Raw genomic sequence first — 21642 nt, 5'->3', positions numbered from 1 at the left:
AAAAAAAAAAAAAAAAAAAAGAAAGAAAGAAAGAAATGAAATTCATGAGGCTTGATAGTAAACTAGTCATGTTGGTAAATTCCTATAACCCCAGCAATTGGTTGATAGAAATGGGATAATCCAGAATTCAAGACCACCCTTGCCTATGTAGCAAGTTCTACGCCAATGTTTATGACACAGCGTGTCTGAAAAAACAAACAAGAAAGGTTCACACTGGACATGGTGGTAGCATATGCTTGTAATTCCAGCACCTAAGAGGTTGAGGCTGAAGGATCAGTTGTTCAAGGCCAGCCTGGGTTACATAAGACCCTACATATGATCTTGGTCAAAGGTTGAGAGTAGACCTGTGCTGGTTAGTTTTTGATCATCACTTTGACACGCCTGGGAAGAAGAAACCCCAACTGATTACACTGGGCTCTAGGTGTGTCTGAGAAAGATTGTCTTGATTGATGGTTGATGTGGGAGGAAGGCCCGGGTCACTGCAGGTGGCGCCATCCCTAGATGGGAGGGCCCAGGTTGTGTAAGAAAGCTGGTTGAGCATGTACATAGAGAGAGACCAAGTGGGTAATTAGTGTTCCTAACCCTAACCTAACCCTAACTCATTAATAGCGCCTGCCTGCAGGCTCTTGTCTTGACTTCCTGCTGACTTCTCAAAGATGGACTGTGACCTGGGAGTGTATGATAAGACCAACCCTTCCCTTTCCTGGCTGCTTTTGGTCATAGTGTTTTATCACAACAGCAGAAAAGCAATCTAGGATAGGATGCTATATGAGACCCTGCCTCAAAAACTAAAAACAAACACCCCCAATCAAACCAAACCAGAGCGAAACAAACCAATGACAGTCACACAGAAAGGAGATTCCTCAGCCTGGTCAAGGGCGTCTGGCGAGCTGCTGGCCCCGCAGATTTGGAAGTCATGGACACTGTATGACATTTTTGGCCCCAAGGACTGACAGCAGGATGACTTACCAACTCTAGATCTGGGTGGCAGGTGTTCATCCTCCCCCTCCTTCTCCCGGATTCGCTGCCAGTAATACACAATGGGCTTAGTTCCAGAGGCCGACTCACACTGCAGGGTCAGGTCGCTGCCCTCTGTCAGCTCTCCTTCCAGCTCACATTTGGGCTTGGATGGTTTCACTGGCAAAAAAAAAATTAAATGTGATTATTCAAAGATTCTCCCAGTGACAGATTCAGTGGAAGAACTACACCCCGCAAGGCTGTTTATTTAGCCATCCATCTTGCCAACTTCTGTTCAGTTTTGTGTTGAAACCCATCTAGCCAGGCTTCACCTCCTGAAGCCTGATCACCCTCTCCCCTGACCCCTCTCCCCAGCATCCCTCAGTGGCTACCAGCAGTGGTGGAACGTGCAGTGCCTCAAAAACCCCCATGCCATGTCTCAAAAAAACAGATGATGTTATTTACTGGGAATTTTAGGAATGGTAAATATAATCTTTAATATTGAAACAAGGACAGAAGATCAGTAGTTTGGAAGTAATGATTCAAATATTCAAAGGAAACATTCAATATTAGAGGGTGTTTAAATTTTATAATGAGTTACCATGGGAAACTCATAATTATGGGTCATTGAGATGGCTCAGTGGGTAAAAGCACTTGCTGTGTGAGCCTGGAGTCCTGAGTTCAGGCCCCAGAACCAACAATGGAAAGAGAGAAGGAGCAAGTCCAGAAAGAAGTTGTTCTCTGATCTTTGCACGAAGGCTGTAGCACACACATGTACACACACACACACACACACACACACACACACACATGCATGCATGCATGCATGCATGCACACACAATAAAATAAGGTTTAAAAAAGTTATAATTCTGTTTTCTTCTCTCATCATGACTAAAATATAGAGCTTAAATGCTTCTTTGTGGGAACTGGGCCAGGTAATATCTAAGTGCACATTGCAAGAATTAAATAGGTGATTTTACTACCATCTGCAGCTAGCTATGCCCTCTTGACACCCCATAAGTAGCAGGCATTTATCTTGGGTCCTACTTTACCTAGGACTTTTAGGATGACGTGGCTCCAAACATAGCGTCCTGAGTTCTTCACCTTGCAGGTGTACCGGCCCTCATCACTCGGCTTCAGAGGTTCGATCTGCAGGGAGGCATCTCCTGCCAGGAAGTTGGAAGCAAAGGCCACGCGGCCCTTCTGTTCCTCAGTCAAGTTATTATAGACATGACGACTGGAATAAGTAATAACCTAGCAAGACAGACAGAGGTAAAGTCAAGAGGTGGGACTCTTCACCTTCTCCTTCTGCTGTCAAGATCAGGAAATGGCCAGGTGTGGTAGTGCATATCTAGTATCTCAGTACCAGGGAGCCTGAGGAAATAGGATCGATCACAGGTTCCAGGCCTGCCTGGGCTACAAAACAAAATCCTGAATCCTGTCCAGAGAGAGACAGAGAGACAGAGAGAGAGAGAGAGAGGGAGAGGGAGAGGGAGAGAGAGAGAGGAGAGAGGGAAAGAGAGAAGGAGGGGGAGGGAAAGAGGGGAAAGAGGAGGATAAATGATGAGCATCATGATGGAATGATGCTCATTTCTCTTCTCTAACCTTTTCTGTCACCTGGTTTTTTGAGACAGGGTTTCTCTGTAGCTTTTGAGGCTGTCCTGGAACTAGTTCTTGTAGACCAGGCTGGTCTTGAACTCACAGAGATCTGCCTGCCTCTGCCTCCCGAGTTCTGGCATTAAAGGTGTGCGCCACCACCGCCCAGCATGGTCACCTGCATTTTTCTATTCTTTGAATGTGATCTCTTCAAAGTGCACTGCACTCTCTGTTAGTTGCTTTGGCATGTTATATTTCTTAGCACATTTTTTTTAAGTAGGCCCTTCCCCATATAAGTAGTTATTATCCTCATTTCACAAACTGGTGTCCAAACATAGGTCTTTGTAGCTACTGAGTTCATTATTGCTGTTGTTGAGACAGGGTGTCTAATAGCCAGGCATGATGGTGCATGCCTTTAATGCCAGTACTTGGGAGGCAGAGGCAAGAAGATCTCTGAGTTAGAGGACAACTTGGTCTATAAAACAAATTCCAGGACAGCCAGAGATACACAGAGAAACCCTAACTTGAAAAACACACACATAGAGAGAGAAAGAGAGACAGAGAGAGAGAGACCCACACACAGCCTTGCCTCAGGTTCAGATCCTGACATGGAGAACAGACAAAAGGAAAACTTCTGACCACCAAGTGGACTGCACTCAAGTGGTCCCAAATATCTCAGGCCATCTTTATTTATACTTAAACAATTTTTTTTCTTACTAGGGTTACATGAAGCTTTATTATTGACTTCTATTTTTGACTTCAAGAATACATCGTGATCATTGTGAAAGCCCCCATTGTTCCCCTTTATGCTTCCCCAAATACACTTTCCCACCCCCTGCATAACCTTATTCTGGATAAAGCTCAGCATTTTTGCGGCCTTAACTAAATATCCAGTCAGACACATCCTGCTGTGGCAGCACCTGTGTCAGCCAGCAGCTACTTGTGGTTACAAAGTTAAAAAGGTGTCCACAATGCTTTAAGGACAACAATATTCAAACGCAGAGAATTCTTTCATGTCTGCAAGATATGCTTTTATACTGTTCCTTTAAAGAAAATAAGAGGGTCCCATGTCTCAATGTCTCTGTAAAAGGCAGACTTTGACCAATACTCTGTTCCCACCTCACTATACCACACTTCTTCCACCAATATAAGCTCCTGTCTGGTAAAGACAGATCTATCCATCCCACATTTTGCATTGTATTTTTTCCTCTTGGAGCATACCAAATCCTGCCAATGATTCTATGCTTGGAGTTCAGGGAATTACAGTTGGCACTATGTGTAATCCTGAAGCCTTTTCCCTATTCAGTGAATGCATGCCTACCCTACTTTGCAGAACTGTGAGACAGGATTAATATTCCAAGTGTTGTTGTTGTTGTTTTTCTCATGTGTACCTAACTGTCTTTACTGAGTCAGGAAAGTTCCCAGGATTGGGAGTTGTAGTTAGTAACTCCAGATAAAGGATTTGAGAAACATTAGCTTCCTATTGAATCTAAGGGGGAATTTTTTTTTCTTTTTTGTTTTGTCCAGACAGGTTTCTCTGTGTAACAGCCCTAGCTGTCCTGGAACTCTGAAAATCAGGGTGGCTTTGAACTCACAAAGATTCCCCCTACCTCCGCCTCCCAAGTGCTGGGATTAAAGGTGTGTTCTACCACCTCCTGGCAAAGGGGAAATATTTGATACACATCTTTTTTTTTTTTAAGATTTATTTATTGTGCATACAGTGGTGTATTCCTGCATGCCAGAAGAGGGCACCAGATCTTATTACAGATGGTTGTGAATCACTATGTGGTTGATGGGAATTGAACTCAGGGCCTCTGGAAGAGCAGCCAGTGCTCTTAACCTCTGAGCCATCTCTCCAGCCCCCCGGAAATATTTGAGAAGGAACAGAGTTTCCAGGGAAAATTACAGCTATTGCATGGGTGACTGACAAAGTAAAACTAAAAACTACCCAAAGACTCACCAATATAATGAGAGAGAAAAGAGCCCACAAGTTGCACAAAATTTGCAAATTCCTACACTGTCCTAGGACTACTGATCCTTGTCAAGAGAGAGTCCATTTCCACAAGCACCTTGCCCCTGAGACAGGTCGTCATATGCTGAGACTAGGCTGCATGGCTTCCAACAACTGGGTTTATCAGCTCTTCTGGTTGAGCTATCTTGCCAGTCAGTCCCAATAACCTGTTTTGTTCTTGCAGAAGTTGAGAACGCAAGGCTGGGAAGATAGTTCAGTCAGCAAAGTGGTTATAGCTCAAATACATACAAGATCACCTAAGCTGCATCTCAGCAGGGCATGAAGCCAACAGTCCCCCAACACCCACTCGCACTTCAGGATAAGTAAATGAATAAACAAGCAAATAAGGCCGGGAGGTGGTGGCGCATGCCTTTAATCCCAGCACTCAGGAGTCAGAGGCAGGTGGATCTCTGTGAGTTCGAGAGCAGCCTGGTCTACAGAGTGAGTTCCAGGACAGGCTCCAAAGCCACAGAGAAACCCTGTCTCCAAAAAACCAAAACCAAACAAACAAAAAAAAAAACAAAATACCCCACAAATTAATAGATAAAACTATTAAACAACTGAAAAATCTAGTCAAAGGGTCTGAAAAGGTTAAGGGTTAGAATTCAGGCCTGACATGGAGGGTCATGGTTTGTCTTCCCCTCCAGCTTTGCTTTCCCCAAGATAAGAATAAGTTACTTGGAGGACTGGAGAGATGGCCCAGTAGTTAGAAACACTGGCTGCTCTTCCAAAGGATGTGGGTTCAATCCCTGGTACCCACATGGCGGCTCACAACTGTTTGTAACCTTAGTTCCAGGGGATTTGATACCTTCATGTTCATATACATACAGGCAAAACACTGATGTACATAAAATAAATATAGACAAACCATTATTATTTTTTAAAATTTACTTAGGAAAATCACATTTCTCCCACAAAACACACGAGCTGGGCATCTTTGTTTTCCCAGTTAGGGAAAACACATTTTAGATTTCCCTAAGGAAAGAAAACAATTCCTTACCAGTCAGTGCTGTCCGCCTGTCTGTCAGCCTGCAGGTCTTTGCTCTTTCCCTAGATCGTCTTAGTTGTCATTCCTGTCAGTCACAAAAGCCACACTGATGGAGTCTACCAAAACCTCAGCCCTCTAACTGCAGCTCTGCCAGCCTGCTCGGTTTATACATCAGCAAACACGGAATGACTGCTTCCCACCAGGCATGGAAAAGCCACTCAGATGCAAAACCCTTCACAATCACAACCCAGTGAGATTAGCAAGGAGAACATAAACACAGAATACATTTCCTTGGGTTTACTCAGAACATAGCAGCAAGGATGTGCCAGAAAAGTTGGTGGTATTCGAATCTGAAAGATAAGCAGGCTAAATAAGGGACGAGAGGCAGGAAGAGGAGAGCATTCCAGCCCCACAGAATGAATGGCCCCTGGCATGCGCGAAAGCACGTGGGGATCTCCCAGGCACTTCTGGACACAGCTGCTCCTAGTTGCTTCGCCCAAGTGCCTCTGCTGGGCCGTGCTGCTGCTCTGCCACTCAGCAGAGGCTTTCCTGAAAAGTCAAAGCTAACAGTGAAACGTGTCCATCATTCTTCCATTCTATCCAAACTCCTCAGAGCTGTCTTCTAAACAGAGAAGCTTAACTCCTGTGTCACACACTGTGCCCAACACAGAGAAACCAAAGAGAGGTAAGGCACAGCTCCCACTCTGAAGAGCTAGCTAGCTCACATTCTTGGGGGAAGAAAGAGAAAAAAGGAGAGAACTAAACACTATATCTTTTTTTTAAAAAAGATTTATTTATCACATATACAGTGTTCTGTCTACATGCCAGAAGAAGGCACCAGATTGAATTGTAATGATTGTGAACTCAGAACCCCTGGAAGAGCAGTCAGTGCTCTTAACCTCTGAGCCGTCTCTCCAGCCCTAAACACTATCTCTTATATTTGCATTTATTCAGTACTGTCCTCTTACCTTCAGATACCAGTACTGTAGGGGCAGACATGGGCATAGGCCTGTAATCCCAGAATTTGAGAGATGGAGGCAAGGTCTAGCAATCCTCCTGCCTCAGCATCCAACTAATTGAGACTATATATAGGAGCACACGACTATATCTAAGTGAGCCCATTGCCTACGTCTGACTTCTTCCTGGTTGTGGTGTACTTCTGACCTATCTAATCTATGCTACAAAATGCTGTCAAGTTAATCTTACTAATGTGAAATGCTCATTCACTCCTTTGGCTCAAAACTCTAATGGCTCTGTAGTGCTTTTGAAAGACGACCAGACTCAGCCTAGGGGCTTCAAAATCACCAGCACACTGCTGTCCCGAATGTCCTTCCCACTTGGTCCATTTCACGCAGCTGAGGGCCAGCAGCTTGCTCCATTTCCCTGGCATCAGTATGTGTTCTCCGTATGGCCCACCCTGGCCTTGCCCACTGCATCCTCTACTTAGGTAATTTTCCCTTCTCTCTATCTCCACATAAAGAAACCCTGTTCATTCTCTGCAGTGTAAGTCAGTGGTAACTTCTCATGAAACCTGCCGTAATATGATGGGCAGGGAAGGGTTTCTTCACTTTCTCTCATCCATAGTATTTCTTTGTACCATTAAAAAAAATCCTTTTGGGGACTGAGGATTGAACCCAGGCCTTATTCATGTTGAGCACCAGGTGCCACCAAGTTACACTTCAGTCTCTTAACTATTTTCCTTTGAAGAGCAATTGTGAAAGACTTGGGAAATGGGCAGACAGGTTTCTGGATGTGCTTTCTATATGTTGGGCATGTCTAGGCTACCCTGGGCAGCTGTCTGATTTTATATACAGTGTGGTCTTAAGTTAGGCTACTTACCAGTTCTGCATTCAATATGCCTTTACTAAAATTAGGCCCCGACCCAGGTGCAGTGATTCATACCCACAAACTCAGCACTTGGGAAGCTGAGGTACATGAGTTTGAGGACAGCCTGGACCATGGCATTACCACGTCTTAAAGCAAAACAAGATAAACACATACACCGTGTGCTTGGCACTATGCTGGGAATTATACAGCACAAAAGAAAAGAGTGTTGGGAAATGCTAAAGGGTAACTTTTGAAAAAGAGGTAAAACTGTAACTCATTACATGGAAAATGAGCACGAGATGTCAGGAAATTTTATTTTACTTCTTAAATGACTGAAAATCAGGAAGGTGAGAAACAGATGCGGTAACAAACGTCTATAATCTCAGAGCTCAGGATGCCAAGGCAGAGTGATCATTAGTTTGAAGCTAGCCTGGGCTACAAAGAAACCTCCAGGCTATGAAAATCTGTCTCAGAATAAAAAACAAACCAACAAACAAAAGCAGGAAGATGTCACAACCAATTCACATGAGAATTAGGACTAATTGGCTTCTCTGTGAACAACAGTGACTTTCATTGCTGTAGCTAAGAAATGTTATCATCAGCATCTAACTCAGGATCCCCCTGCCTCAGCCTCACAAGCCCTGGGATCCCGGTTGCCGCCAGTACACTTGACTCTGACATAGCTTGACTGGTGTCGTTGGCCATGATCATGCAGTCTTCTCCTTCAGAAGTGCCTCTCTTACTTTTGCTCAAAAAACATCCATATAGGCTGCCTTTTGTGTATTGCCTTTCCTGTCCCCAGTTAGTATGGTATCCCCACCTTTTTTTTTTTTTTTTTTGAGATAGCGTTTTACTATGCAGCCCTGACTGTCTGACTGTCCTGGAACAATCTACCTGCTTTAGTCCCCTGGGTGCTGGGATGAAAAGTGTGCACTATCATACCTGTCTATTTGTATTTATTGTGTGTGTGTCTGTCTGTCTGTCTGTCTGTGTCTGTGTATAGGTATGTATGCACACATGACTTGTAGGCACAGAAACCACAGTGTATGTATAGAGATCAGAGAACAACCTGTAGAAGCAGATTCTCTCTTTCTACCCTGGGATCAAACTCAGGTCTTCGTGCTTGACTACAAGTGCCCTTACCCACTTGAGTCATTGGCTGGCTTGATTATTTCAACTGTAGAAAAAGGTAGTGATGAGAGTAAACTGTATAGTGTCTTCTGCGGTAGAACAATGAAAGTCAATCCAACCCTTTGGCACATAAACAGAAGAAGTAAATATATGAATTACAGCTGATGTGAGGCTGTGCTTACGGAGGAGGACCTGGGTCAACTTGTTAGGACTTGTATGGGATGGATGAATCTGCTCAGCATTCTTACAGTCCCTCTGCTGTGTTGTGGCCTGTGAAGCAATTGCAAAATTGCTTGTCTGTTGCGTTTTTATTTATTTGTGTGGTTGGGCATGCCATGGCATGTGAGTGGAGGTCAGAAGGCAGCTTGTAGGAATGCGGTCTCTCCTTTCATCATGTGGTTTCCATGGATTGAACTCAGGTCACCAGGCTTGGCTGCAAGCACCTTTATCCTCTGAGCCATTTTAGTCACCTGGATTCTGTTAGTTTTCCATCAGGGTTTTCTTGCTCAAAGTCAAAGGGAAGAGGAAGGAGTGATGTGTAAGAGGTTACCATGGGAACTGGACAATTCCTGCTTAATTTCTTTTCTTTTTCTTTTTATGTGCATTGGTGTTTTTGGCATGGGTGTCGGTGTCCGGTCCCCCGGAACTGGAGTTACAAGCAGTTGTGAGCTACCATGTGGAAATTGAACCTGGGTCCTCTGGAAGAGCAGCCAGTGCTCTTAACTGCAAACCATCTCTCTAGCCCTGTTTTAATTTCTTACTCTGAAAACACAGAGAAAAATTCTGTTGTATGTTGCCAGCTGACTTTTGGGAGGGGATACTCAGTCTTCCTCTTGAAATTTATCCAACCTTAGGACAAAGGAAAAAAGTACTTGAATATTTGGCTATGCCCCCCAAGACTGAAATACACGCCTTCCCGGGACTGCCTACTCACCCCAGATGTTCCCTGCCTGCTCTGAGCATCCTAGACAAGGGATGAAAACTTTCCTCAGATTGCATCGCGAAGCTAAAGTTGTGATTTGCGTCACCGCTTAGCCCACGGCACACTTCAGCCTTTCCCGTCTCTTCCTTTCCCGTCTCTTCCTTTCCCGTCTCTTCTCAGCCACCCTCAGCACCCCGAAGGAAGGTATAAAGCCCTGGCGCTTCACCCACTATTTATTTCTTATCTCTGTCTTGAGGCTCCCAAGTACATGTGACTGTGGTTTAAATGATTGTAAACTGGGAGTGGTGGTGAATGCCCGCAGTCGTCGTAGCTTTCAGGAGCTGGGGGTGGGGTGGAGGGGTAGAAATGGGAATGTAAGGCCAGTCTGAGATATACAAGGATATACAAGTGAGATTTATTACCTCTCTCTCTCTCTCTCTCTGTCTCTCTGTGTGTGTGTGTGTGTGTGCTTGTTCATGTACTTGCTAAAGCATGAGTCAAGTGGAGGAGGCGGAGGAAAAGTGGGAGGAGGAGGTGGGGGAAGGGAAACCTTTATTGTATAGTGTGAAATTATGCTTGGGTTTAGTTAGACTCTGTTAAATCAATGTACTGGTGTCAGAGTGTTGCCTTCAAATGCAACACTCTTAAAATCTTTCTATAACTCCATGACATTGTTACAGGAAGAGTTTTAGATTCCCTAGCATGGCTGGGAGATCTTCACTGAAGTCCCCACAGGTTTCCATCTTTAACTCTACCACTCCAACTGCTTAGGATTTCCCAGCCTTTCAGTCTGTGGGGCTGTGTTTCCTTTAGGAATGTTTTGAGACTCAGAACAAAGCTGCAGGTGGTGGTCTATGCCTGTAATGCTAGCACTCGGGAGGCTGAGGAAAGAGGGTTTCAAATCTAAGGTCAGCCTGAGCTACGGAGGCTCCATCTCAAAAATAAAAGCATTGGGTAGTATTGATGAATACCTATGATCTCTGCATTCTTTTTTTTTAAACGTATGTAGTGTTTTGCCTGCATGTATGCCTGCAAGCCAGAAGAGGGCGCCAGATCTCATTATAGATGGCTGTGAGCCATCATGTGGTTTCTGGGAATTGAACTCAGGGCCCTGGAATAGTAGCCAGGGCTCTTAACTTAACTTCTGAGTCATCACTACATCCCCAATCCCAGCATTCTTAGAAGCAGAGCAGAACTGCCATGAGTCTGAGGACACCCTGGGCTGCACAGCAAGACTCTCTCAAAAAAGCAAACAAGTTTTATATCAGCTTTTTTTTTTTTTTTTTTTGATAGGAAGCTGTCCTTGTCCTCTTCCTCCATCAATCAAGTCTTGGAAGGTGGTTCTGGTCTTATGTAGCAATCCTCTTATCTCTAGTTTCACTTTCTGGGGTTTCATTACTTGTGGCCAATCACTGCCCAAAAGCACTGAATGAAAATTTCAGAAATAGCCTGGCAGGGCTTTGGCAAGCCTTTAATCCCAGCACTTGGGAAGCAGAGGCAGGTGGATCTCTGAGTTGGAAGCCAACTTGGTCTACCCAGGACAGTCAGGGCTACACAGAGAAACCCTGTCCCAAAAGATAAACAAACAAGAAAGAAAGAAAGAAAGAAAGAAAGAAAGAGAGAAAGAAAGAGAGAAAGAAAGAAAAGAAAATTCCAGAAACAAACTGTACATATGGCTTAAATTGTGCACCATGGTGAATAGTGTGAGGAAATTTTTGCCTTCCTGTCTCACCCTGCCTGAGCCATAAATTGTACCTTTATCCAGCCTGTGCATGCTGCATAGGTAGCCCCCTCATCAGTCTCCATGCTGCGTAGGTAGCCCCCTCCTCAGGCACCTCGCAGCAGGCTGTTCTAAGATGGCTGCGCAGGAACCTGACTCACAGACTAAAACATAGAAATGGTAAAAACTGAGGAGAAGACATAAAGTCTTCCTTCAGTAAAAAGGTGAAAATTCTTATTTTCCTTCCGAAGGGAAAAGAAAACAAACAAAAAACCAGCATGTGCTGAAATTGCTGTAGCTTCTTGTAAGACTAAATCCTTGCTTGCTCATTGAGTACGGGTCTCACGTAGCAAAGACTGTAGTACTCCTGCTGTTTACGTAGCTGAGGATGACCTTGAACTTCCGATCTTCCCATCTCTACCTCGTGAGTGCTAGGATTACATGATGTGTGCACTACCACATCCAGTTTATTGACGCTGTGGGTTGAACCCAGGGCTTTGTGCATTCTGGGTAAGTGCTTCGTCAAGGGTATTACCTCCCCAGCTCCTTTCCTTTCAAATTATTGAATGTCTTTCACTGCAAGCTCCCAGGAGGCAGTGATGCATACGACAGCCTCTTCACAGTTGCATCCTGGCACCTAGAGTGGCATCGAGTGAGCACTACATAAGTCTCTGGGGTCTGAATGACAGAACAAATGACCATCCTTCGATCGTCAGCTGAGGGTAAGTTAGGAAATTATGACTGCATAAACCCACACTAACTGCCCCATTCTTACGGTTGTTTGGCCACGTAACTCAACAGTTCTTTCCCTTTACTTCAAATAAAACTTTTGGGTAAAAGTCAGATGTGCGTTTGTTAAAGAGAAAATGAGGAGGTGCTATGGGTGAATGCTGATAAACCACAAACACCCACAAAAGAGAAAGTATCCAGCCATATTTGTTAAAGACAGTGGGAACATCTCTTCCCCTAGGGTAGTGATGGTGGCTGGAGGAGGGACTGCTGCCACCAGGCCATGAGTTGGAGAGAGAGGTCAGCTGAAGTCTGACTCAAAGGAGAAGTGGGAGCTTGAATTTGTTTTTTCTTTTTTGGTTTTTCGAGACAGGGTTTCTCTGTAGCTTGGGAGCCTGCCCGAGAACTATCTTTATAGACTAGGCTGGCCTCGAACTCACTGAGATCTGACTGCCTCTGCCTCCTGAGCGCTGGGATTAAAGGCATGCACCACTACTACCTGGCTGGAGGCTTAAATTATTGAGAAACATCAGAGGTAAGAGTTTCTACCTCTGTGAACTCTCGAGGACTTTTTAGTGAAGGTTGGCCAATTAACTTGATATTGCAGATGGGCAGATACCCAGCATGAGCAGTTTACTGAACAGACTTGGCAGGACTCCCATTCCTAACAGGTTCTAACAGGTCAGAAAAGGCAACCCCAGATTGTGAGGAACTGGGGAGCTGGACTCAGATCTGGTCAGAGGAGAGTCTTTGTTCTTTGGCTTTTATTCTAGGAACTCTCATTTACTGTGTTCGGAGCTGAGAATAGCATGTCTATGACTGACCAAGACATTCTCAGAGTAAACACATTCAGGTTAAGGTGACCTTGCTCTGCAGAGAACAGGTCGTCTTTGGAGGACGTGCTATGAGAGCAAGATGACGAGCAGTGTCACACAACAAGGTGATACAGGCATCCGAGAAAGCGGGTTAAACTCCAGTGTGATCCTGAGAGGTATTTTTAGTGGGAACCTTATTCTCCCAGTACAAACTATCCTATGAAATTAACAATAGGGATATTCAGAGGAAAGGACAAACTTCTGTTTTGTTTTTGTTTTTGTTTGTTTTTTAAAACTCAGAGGAAGAAGCAAATTTCCATAAAAAGAAGTCAAGTTTAAAAGACTCTCCATGGGGGCTGTAGAGATGGCTCAGTGGTTAAGAGCACTGGCTGCTCTCCAAAGTTCTCAGGTTCAATTCCCAGCACCCACATGGCAGCTCACAACTGTCTATAACATAAGTTCAAGTGGATCTGACTCCCTCACACAGACTTACATGTAGGCCAAATACTAACATACATTTTTAAAAAACCACAAAAATCTTATTTCACGTAAGACACATGTCACTCTACTAATCACAAATAAGTATTATGCTAGACCATTTCCTCAACTCTAGGCAAAAATGATAGGAATATATTTGAGGTAGGATAGGTCCCGCTTTGATATTCAGTGGATAGGGATATTAAATGTGTGCTGAGTTTGTGACATTTCCTGTTGGGTTATGGAAATGTAACCTTATCCTAAGTTGAGTAACATTTCTGCTTATGGAGAAATTTGCCCAGGAAGTAAGACATACTTCCTCATTGACATAGTAAGTTCTAAGGACAAATGACAGGTTCAGAGGAGGGGAGTCAGCAAGGCCAGACGTTCTGAAGCGACATGCCATACACCTCAGATGAGACATGTCAATGCCTTTCTCAGTCACTAGGGGAGAAAGAATGGTAACTGTAGGTGACTTAGTCATATTCTCTAATGACAGGCAGCACAGGACACCCTCAGGAGGCTGAGCACGACAGCTTTTGTCCGCACTGCCAGAGGAACAGGATGCCAAAGCCCATCACAGCTCTATGTACATTGAGTGTGGAAGTCCTGAGCCCGCCTTTCTCTCTCTCTCTCTCTCTCTCTCTCTCTCTCTCTTTCACTTCAGAGCCAGCATCAGTTGTCTTGTGTACTAGCCACATTTGTGAACAGCATTGCCATTCATGTTCTGTGCTTGAACCTCCGTGTCATATGTTGGCTGTCATATTCTGTGATCTTTGGGACCCGGAAGTCATGACTGAGCGAAGCCGAAGCCTGGGCAGGTGATGATAGTTTCAGAGAAGTGGATGAAAGGCAGTCTAGGCTTTGAGCCCTACCCACTAGCAAGCTGCTGCACCAGCCCCTCTTAGATGAAGATGCTAAGGGCACAGACTCCCTTCCCCAATGCCAGGTGACTCTGGACTAGCTCTGCCCAGCCCAAAGACTCTCATACCCTCACAACCCAAATACTCTTCTATTTTCCCTTTTCTTTTTGGAGACAGAATTTTCCTATTAGCCCAGGCTATCTACAAGCTGGAGTTTCTCCTGAGTGCTATGATTATAGGTCCTTTTCTGTAGTTGTATATGTGAAGTTGCTCAGGTTATTGTTAGATGAGAAAGATTTGAAGAAAGCTAATGTGAGGGCATAGAGGAGGGCAAATCTAGCTAGGAGGGTACTTACCACTTTTTGATTCCCTTCATTATCCGTGAGCAGCCATTCAATGTCCAGGGTGTCTTTCTCTGGAAGCCCCAGTTGATGGTGACAGGGCAGGGTAACCTTTTCCTCTGCCACTCTCTTGATTTCAGTGTGAGTCCCCAACGTTCCAACATAATAAGACACTGGAAAGAGGAGAAACCTCTAATGAGCAATGCAGACACTGGGTGATAGCATGTACGAGACAGATCGCCACAAATAAGCCATGGGAGCTCCCGTGGGCAAGGAAGGGGCTGGTCAAGGCTTTGGAGATCCTAGGCTGGAAGTACTAGAAGCACTTTGCCTACCACTGGCTCCTCCCAAGAGCAGAGCCAAAGCTGCTTCAGACATCCTGGATTTCACCCTATTGATGCCTAGCTTCTTTCCTTTTTCAGGTGCGGTTGGTTTGTTGGTTGGTCATGGTTTGTTTGTTTCTTTTTAATAATTTTTTTTTGATTTTTTTCAAGGCACAGTTTCTCTGTGGCTTTGGAGGCTCTCCTGAAACTAGCTCGTGTAGACCAAGCTGGTCTCGAACTCACAGAGACCCGCCTGCATCTGCATCTGCCTCTGCCTCTGCTTCTGCCTCTGCCTCTGCCTCCACCTCCTGAGTGCTGGGATTAAAGGTATGCACCACCACCACCCGGCTGATAATTTATTTTTATTTCATGTGCATTCATGTTTTGCCTGCAGATATGTCTGTGTGAAGGTGTTGGATCCCCTGAAAGAAACTGGAATTATAGACAGTTATGGGCTGCCATGTTATGTGTCTGCTGGGAATTGAACCCAGGTCTTCTAGAAGAGCAGCCAGTGCTCTTAACTGCTGAGACATCTTTTTAGCCCACAGGGTTTTTTTTTTCTTTTTGAGACAGGGTTTCACACTGTAGCTTGGCTAACTGTGAGTGTACTATGTAGCCCAGGTTAACCTCAAACTCATGGCAACCCTCCTGCCTCACTAGTTACCATGGTCAGTTTCCCTTACTAGTTTTGTTGTTGTTTGCTTTTTTAAATCAATTATGATATCATTGCTGGACCTAGCTTATAATCCTAGAAATTTGGGTGGCTAAAGCAGGTGGGTGAAAGGTTCAAGGTCAGGTGGTGCACATCTTTAACCCCAGCACTGGGGAGTCAGAAGCAGGCAGATCTCTGTGAGTTCAAAGTCAACCTGGTCTACAGAACCAGTTCAAGAACAGCCAAGGCTACAAGGTGTGATCCTGTCTTGAAAAATGCCAAAAATATTGCCTGGGACATGGTGTAACATGCCTCTAATCCCAGCACTTGGGAGGCAGAGGCAGGTGGATCTTTGTGAGTTCCAGGCCAGCCTGGTCTACAGAGTGAGTTCCAGGAGAGCCAGGACTGTTATACAGAGAAACTCTGTTTTGAAAAAGAAAAACAAAACCAAACAAAAAACCAATATAAAAAAAAGTGAAGGGAGACTCATGGATATAGTTCAGTGGTAGGGTGTTTGCTCAGCACATGAGAGGACTTAGGTTCAGTTCCCAGCACCTCGGTTAAAACGAACAATGTAAGTCAACTATGTCTTGACCTGTCTTGTACTACCAGAGGCTTCTGGAAGGATGGCGCTCATGGAAACCTTGCATTGAGCTACAGGCAGCACTTGTTCCTGAAGTTGCAGAGTCACTGAAGCTGGAGAGAACCTTCCAGCTTCCAGTTTTTCAAATCAGTGAGCTGCGTTAGGAGGATGGAAAGATGACAGATGCCATTGTAATAAAAAGGGAAATTATTCATGATAGAAGGATTATGCAAATGTAGAGAAGAGAAATCATGTGGGCAACTGACTATAGCAAGGGCTTTGTAAGTATTAGAAACACGGTATGTAAATCATCTGCCTCGTATAGTGTTTAGCAGTTTGTGAATGAAAGGTACTGTGGTCACTGGTCACACTGACACACATCTGTAATCCCAGCTCAGGGGGCTGAGGCTAGGAGATCACTTGAACTTGGCCATGACCGTGACACCTTGGCTTTTTTTTTTTTTAAGTTTTAGTTATTATCTATACAATGTTTCTGTCTGCATGCACACCTGCACGCCTGACGAGGGCATCAGATCTCATTATAGATGGCTGTAAATCACCATGTGGGTGCTGGGAATTGAACTCAGGACCTTTGGAAGAACAGCCAGTGCTCTTAACCTCTGAGCCATCTCTCCAGCCCTGACACTGTGCCTTTAAAGAAGACAAAGGCTGAGTATAGTGTCCTGTGACTGCAGTCCCAGCACTTGGAGGCTAAGGCAGAAGAATCTAAAGTTCGGGGCCACCTGAGTTGAAAAACTTTAAGAAGACGAGGCGAGAGAGGTGGTTCAGCAGTGAAGAGCATTGGCTGTTCTTCCAGAGGACTCGAGCTCGGTTCCCAAGCCCCATGTCAGGCAGCTCACAGCTCAACATCTGTTTCTTCTTGCTACTGTCTGTCACGTGTACCCCAAACATCTAATGCTGTTGGGACAAATGTGGAGCAAAACACAAGAATGAGAGATGAAACCCATGGGCTGCACTTGTCCTTGCACAAGTCTGTGTGTTGCCCAGCATATGCAGCACAGTCCGTTTAGAAACAGTACTTTCAATTTCCTTTCACTGCATATGTGAGGAAGGTTTCCGGTAAACCCACATGGGTTTGCTTTTGGTTTTGCATTATGGATTTGAACACGTGGCAGGTAGCCAGCATTTAGACCTATTTTACTGACAGCAAACTAAGGCACGGGAGAGAAGAATCCTGCTACGAGCTCGGATAACTTAGAGCAGAAGGGCTCTATAACATTGTCCGTTTGCCTCCAGTCCCCAGACAGCAGCCCCCAGGAAAGCTGAGAAACTGGCCTGACTGCGTTGTTCCGAGATGAGCTTGGAGGAGGAATCACCGACTTTCATTTCTTCTGAAACTAGCAGAGTTGTTCCAGCCTCACACAAAGCTAGAGAACCTGACACCACCCAAGAGCATCCAGTAGGCCCTTGCTATAAGCAGAATAAATAAACGCAAAGGCTATGCTGTGAGACTTGCCGAAAGAGGCCACTAGAGGGAAACAAAGGCTCAGATTTGGCTGCTGTCCCCAGAGGACCGGAACACGGTGGTGGGTGGCGCTCTGACAGAACGCTAGCTTCTATTTATAAACACATCCAGAATTAAACACAGCGGCACCAAGAGGGTGCCTTCGTGAATACAAATGACTTAAGCGAGGCTGAGATCATCAAACAGAGCCCACAGATCTGTTGTGGTCCTTGAACCTCAAAGCCCTCAGACTCCAAGATGCCACCAGGATCTCTGCAGATTTCTGTGACCTTTTTGTCATCTTACAATAATAATTACCATATGTTGATTCTACAGTCTGAGCGAGCAGGGGCCTTGGTAGTATTTGTGGGAGCTGCTTGGCATGTGTCTGCCATCTGGTGGGTGAGAGGAAATGGCAGTCCAACCACTTATAGGATCCCCTGGGCAACAGGGCTCATCTTTGGGGGAAAAAAAAGCTCCTTACAGATGGCTAAACTTAAGAAGAAATTGCAGCCTAGCTAAGCTAGTGAGAGACAGGGGTGGGGGAACGGGGAGAATTTCTGACATTTGCCGGATAGCATTTATCTGTGGGAAGGTGTTGGAGGCGGGCTTTGGAAAGGAGGGCTTCCTGTGTATATATGCACAATGCTTTCCCGGGCGGGTGCCGTGGGCTTTTCCCAGTGGGGCTTTTACAGGCAGTCCTGCACTTAACCAGGTGCTAGGGGAAATTAACCTCAGAGCCTAGTGTTATCAGCAGCCCCCCAGCCTGGAACCACCAAAGGAATTGCCTAAAAACACCTGCCTCCCTGCTCCTCCCTAGTGAGGAAGGGGCTGCTTCTTAGAGGACTGTGTTCAGTTAAGGGTTTGCTTTCTAAAACCTTGAGTTTCATTAGATTCTCTTGACCATTATTCCAGACCTCCTTCAAAAAGACCAGGCAAGAGGAAAATGTTTAAACAAAAACCATATTCCTTTTCTCTCTCTCTCTGTTTTTTGGTTTTTCGAGACAGGGTTTCTCTGTGGCTTTGGAGGCTGTCCTGGAACTCGCTTGGTAGTCCAGGCTGGTCTTGAACTCACAGAGATCCGCCTGCCTCTGCCTCCTGAGTGCTGGGATTAAAGGCGTGCACCACCAACGCCCGGCTCCTTTTCTCTCTCTTATAATTTATTGAGTATACTATATAAGGCATAATGGACAGTCCAGTGACTAAGAACCGTCTCCAACTTCCTTTTCCTTAATAGGACTTTCCCACTTTGCCAATGCCTGGTGAGTGCAGGCTCGCCACATGTCCCCAGGCTCTGGGCAATTGAACTATAGACATGATCCCTGAATGTATTGTCACATTAGGCTCTAGGAAAGTCACGGTGCTTGGTGTAGGGGTTATGATCTGAGTTATTTATCAGCCTGTGTAGGTCAGAGTTTACAAAATTAGAATATCACAGTAGGTTATTTACTCCATGGCAAGGACTGAAGTCTGTTCATACACACTGTGTAGTGTACAGTGGAGTGCCCTCTGGTGGTGGCAGTAAGGTAGATGCCCTTTCTTCAATTAAGTGATTAATTCTTTTCTCAGTGGTTCTGGGACATTCAGCATTCACTAAACCTGAGTAGGAGGAGTTTCCCCATATTTTCTTTACCCAGAATGCACGAATAAGCCTTAGGAAAATGAAAGCACCACATATAGTTAGAAAAGTAAAAGGAAGTGCCATTCCAGTACTTGCAAGCCCGAGACAAGAGAAACACTGTGAGAATTGTGACTTCAAGGTTAGCCCGGGCTGCAGTGACTCTATCCTATCTAAAAACAAAACAACGCACGGAGAAAGAACAAACACAAAGCAATAAAAATAAAAAGGGACTCGGAAGCCTTCTCATCTTCTCTCATTGCTTATACCAAGACTTAAGACTCAGAGTGACACAAGCCCAGTCTGCAGAGTTCTGTAGGGTGAGGTCTGGATGTCTCACTTGCACGAGTGAGACATCCAGACTTTTCTGGAACACTGTATGCCCTTCATGAGACACCATAATGCTACAGCAAGAGTGAGCTTTGGGATCAGACCTGGATTCAGAGAGTTCCTCTGACCTCCCTCAGCCTTTTATTCTCCGTAAAATGAAGATAAAAAGGCACCATCATCCAAAGGGTGTTGGAAGGATTGCACATGTCTGTTGTCAAGGATCGAACACAGTGCACACTCAACCAACAGTGGTTGTTATTAATGACTGTCACATTACATTGTAAAAGACAAGGAGAAACAGAACAGGCGCTGAAGAAACACAGCGGGACTGTGAGGTATTTGGAAGGAGATAGTTCTGGGGAGATAGGATGCCTTAGCTGCAGATGGAGGGAGCATAAGGTGGGGTGTAGGGTAGGGAGGGGTGGGGCTCCTGGCCTCGTCTACCAGTCTCCCAATGGCAGCCTCACTGCCAGCGAGTGAGGTTCCTCTTCCATGAAGTGAAGCATATGGTTCCTTCCCAGCCTTGTGCCCAGGCCAACCCAGGGTCTCTTTATGAAGATCTTCAGAAGAACAGGAACAAAGGGCTGGAGAGATGGCTCAGCACTTAAGAGCATTGACTTTTTGAACCCAGAGGACCTGGGTTCAACTCCCAGCACCCACATGGCAGCTCACAAGTGTCTGTAGCTCCAAGATCTGACCCCTCACAAAGACATACATGCAGACAAAACACCAGTGTACAGGAAATAAATTATTAGAGAGAGAAGAATTGCTAACCACCAGATACATGTTTAAATGGCTTCTCGAATGCGAGCATATTTGATATTTAAACGAAGTCTAAAGCTAAAGGAATGAAGCCCGAAGCTTGCCAGTGGAATTTCAAACATCTAGAAGCCGGGATGATGTATGGTTAGGGTATCCCTCACCCCCAGGATTTTTGTTCCAGGGCTCTCTAAGACAGTGAATGAGGTGAGCACAAGCACCAAACCACATGCTTTGGACAGGACACAGACTCCTCTTCATACCTAGACATAGGCTGGTTTTAAAGAAACAGTAGGAAGGAGGAAGGAAGGGAGGGGAAGGGAGATAAGGAAAGGGTGATGGGAAGAAGATGGCAGGGGGGGGGTAAAGGGAGGGAAGGAGGGGAAGCTAGAGGAAGAGTGCACGAGGGGGAAGGGAGAGCCCAGCGTTGATTTAAAGAGCAACGGGAGAAGTTTTTATTCTGTTTTGTTCCTTCAGTGCAGGGATCAAAGTGCTGGGCCTTCTACACGCTGGGCACATGCTGTACCAAAGGCGCATCCCCAGCCCTAAGTTTTCAGATGCAACGAAGGCTGATTAAGGATGCAGACTTATGCCAGGGGTGGTAGTGCACACCTCTAATCCCAGCACTTGGAGGCAGAGACAGGTGGATCGCTGAGTTTGAAGGCAGCCTCATCTACAGAGTGAATTCTAGGCCAGCAAAGGCAATATAGTGAGACTATAGTGAGACTATGTCTCAAAATGGGGGGGGGGGGGGCAAATGAAAGAAAGAAAAGATGAAGACAGATGGTCCTCTGTGACAGACTGTCTCAATATGTGGTTTAATGTGTCCACCCACATTAAAAACTCCCACCATTCTCTTCCTCTACCAAGTGCTGATGGTACTGGGGATACAGAGGTGGGGGTCTCTTGTTCCCTAAAGCCCTTGGAGCTGACGGCTAATGACACCTTCCATTAATTTAACAGTTAACTCATCTCACTCAAATGTCTTATCCCAAGTGAGGCCCATGACTAAACAGTGAGCTAATGCTATCACTTCTCTTTAGAGATAACTGAGGCCACATAGTTGTGGCCATGCAGTTTATAGGAAACACTGTGGGGATCGCTCACTTCTGATCACCCCCTGGCCCTAAGATCATTGCCTTTACCTTGCAATATTAGTAGGAAAAGATCATTTCCATTAAACATATATACACCAAGCTAGGTAGACAAGTTAACCCAACTGGGCACTCTGGAGGTACATAATTGTCTTGCTAGCTGGGATTCTGAGCCAAACACAAGGAGAAATTTAATAGAGATATGTTGAAAGTTACAGCCAGACACAAGTACAGGGTTGGAGCCCGGAATCAAATAGGAATTTGACTGGCTACTAGTTGTGAGTTAAGTCCAGGGCTGCACTCACGGTGGTTTGATGTTTCAAACAGAGGAATGACAGCCCCGTTGTACCTTGCATGAGCCACGGTAGCACATTGAGCACATCTGTGAGCAGTGCCAGGTGTTAAGAGCTGGAGGAGACTTTAGTTAAAAAACAAAAACA

General features: G+C 45.2%; 1 protein-coding gene across 1 annotated transcript in view; it reads right to left on the bottom strand.

Moving 5' to 3' along the window:
- Nucleotides 1-21642, bottom strand: part of LOC101826251 (CXADR like membrane protein) — a 104853-nt gene that overhangs the window by 10175 nt on the left and 73036 nt on the right. The window contains exons 2-4 of the mRNA XM_040729747.1: nt 14394-14551; nt 2011-2212; nt 970-1137 (exon numbers count right to left, since the gene is read on the bottom strand). Of these exons, the coding sequence (XP_040585681.1) occupies nt 970-1137; nt 2011-2212; nt 14394-14551 (528 nt within the window). The remainder of the gene's footprint in view (nt 1-969; nt 1138-2010; nt 2213-14393; nt 14552-21642) is intronic.

The sequence above is a fragment of the Mesocricetus auratus genome, unplaced genomic scaffold (genome assembly GCF_017639785.1).
Source record: "Mesocricetus auratus isolate SY011 unplaced genomic scaffold, BCM_Maur_2.0 Super-Scaffold_100022, whole genome shotgun sequence".
NCBI classification, from domain to species: Eukaryota; Metazoa; Chordata; class Mammalia; order Rodentia; family Cricetidae; genus Mesocricetus; species Mesocricetus auratus.
This window is presented reverse-complemented; position numbering and strand designations above follow the sequence as displayed.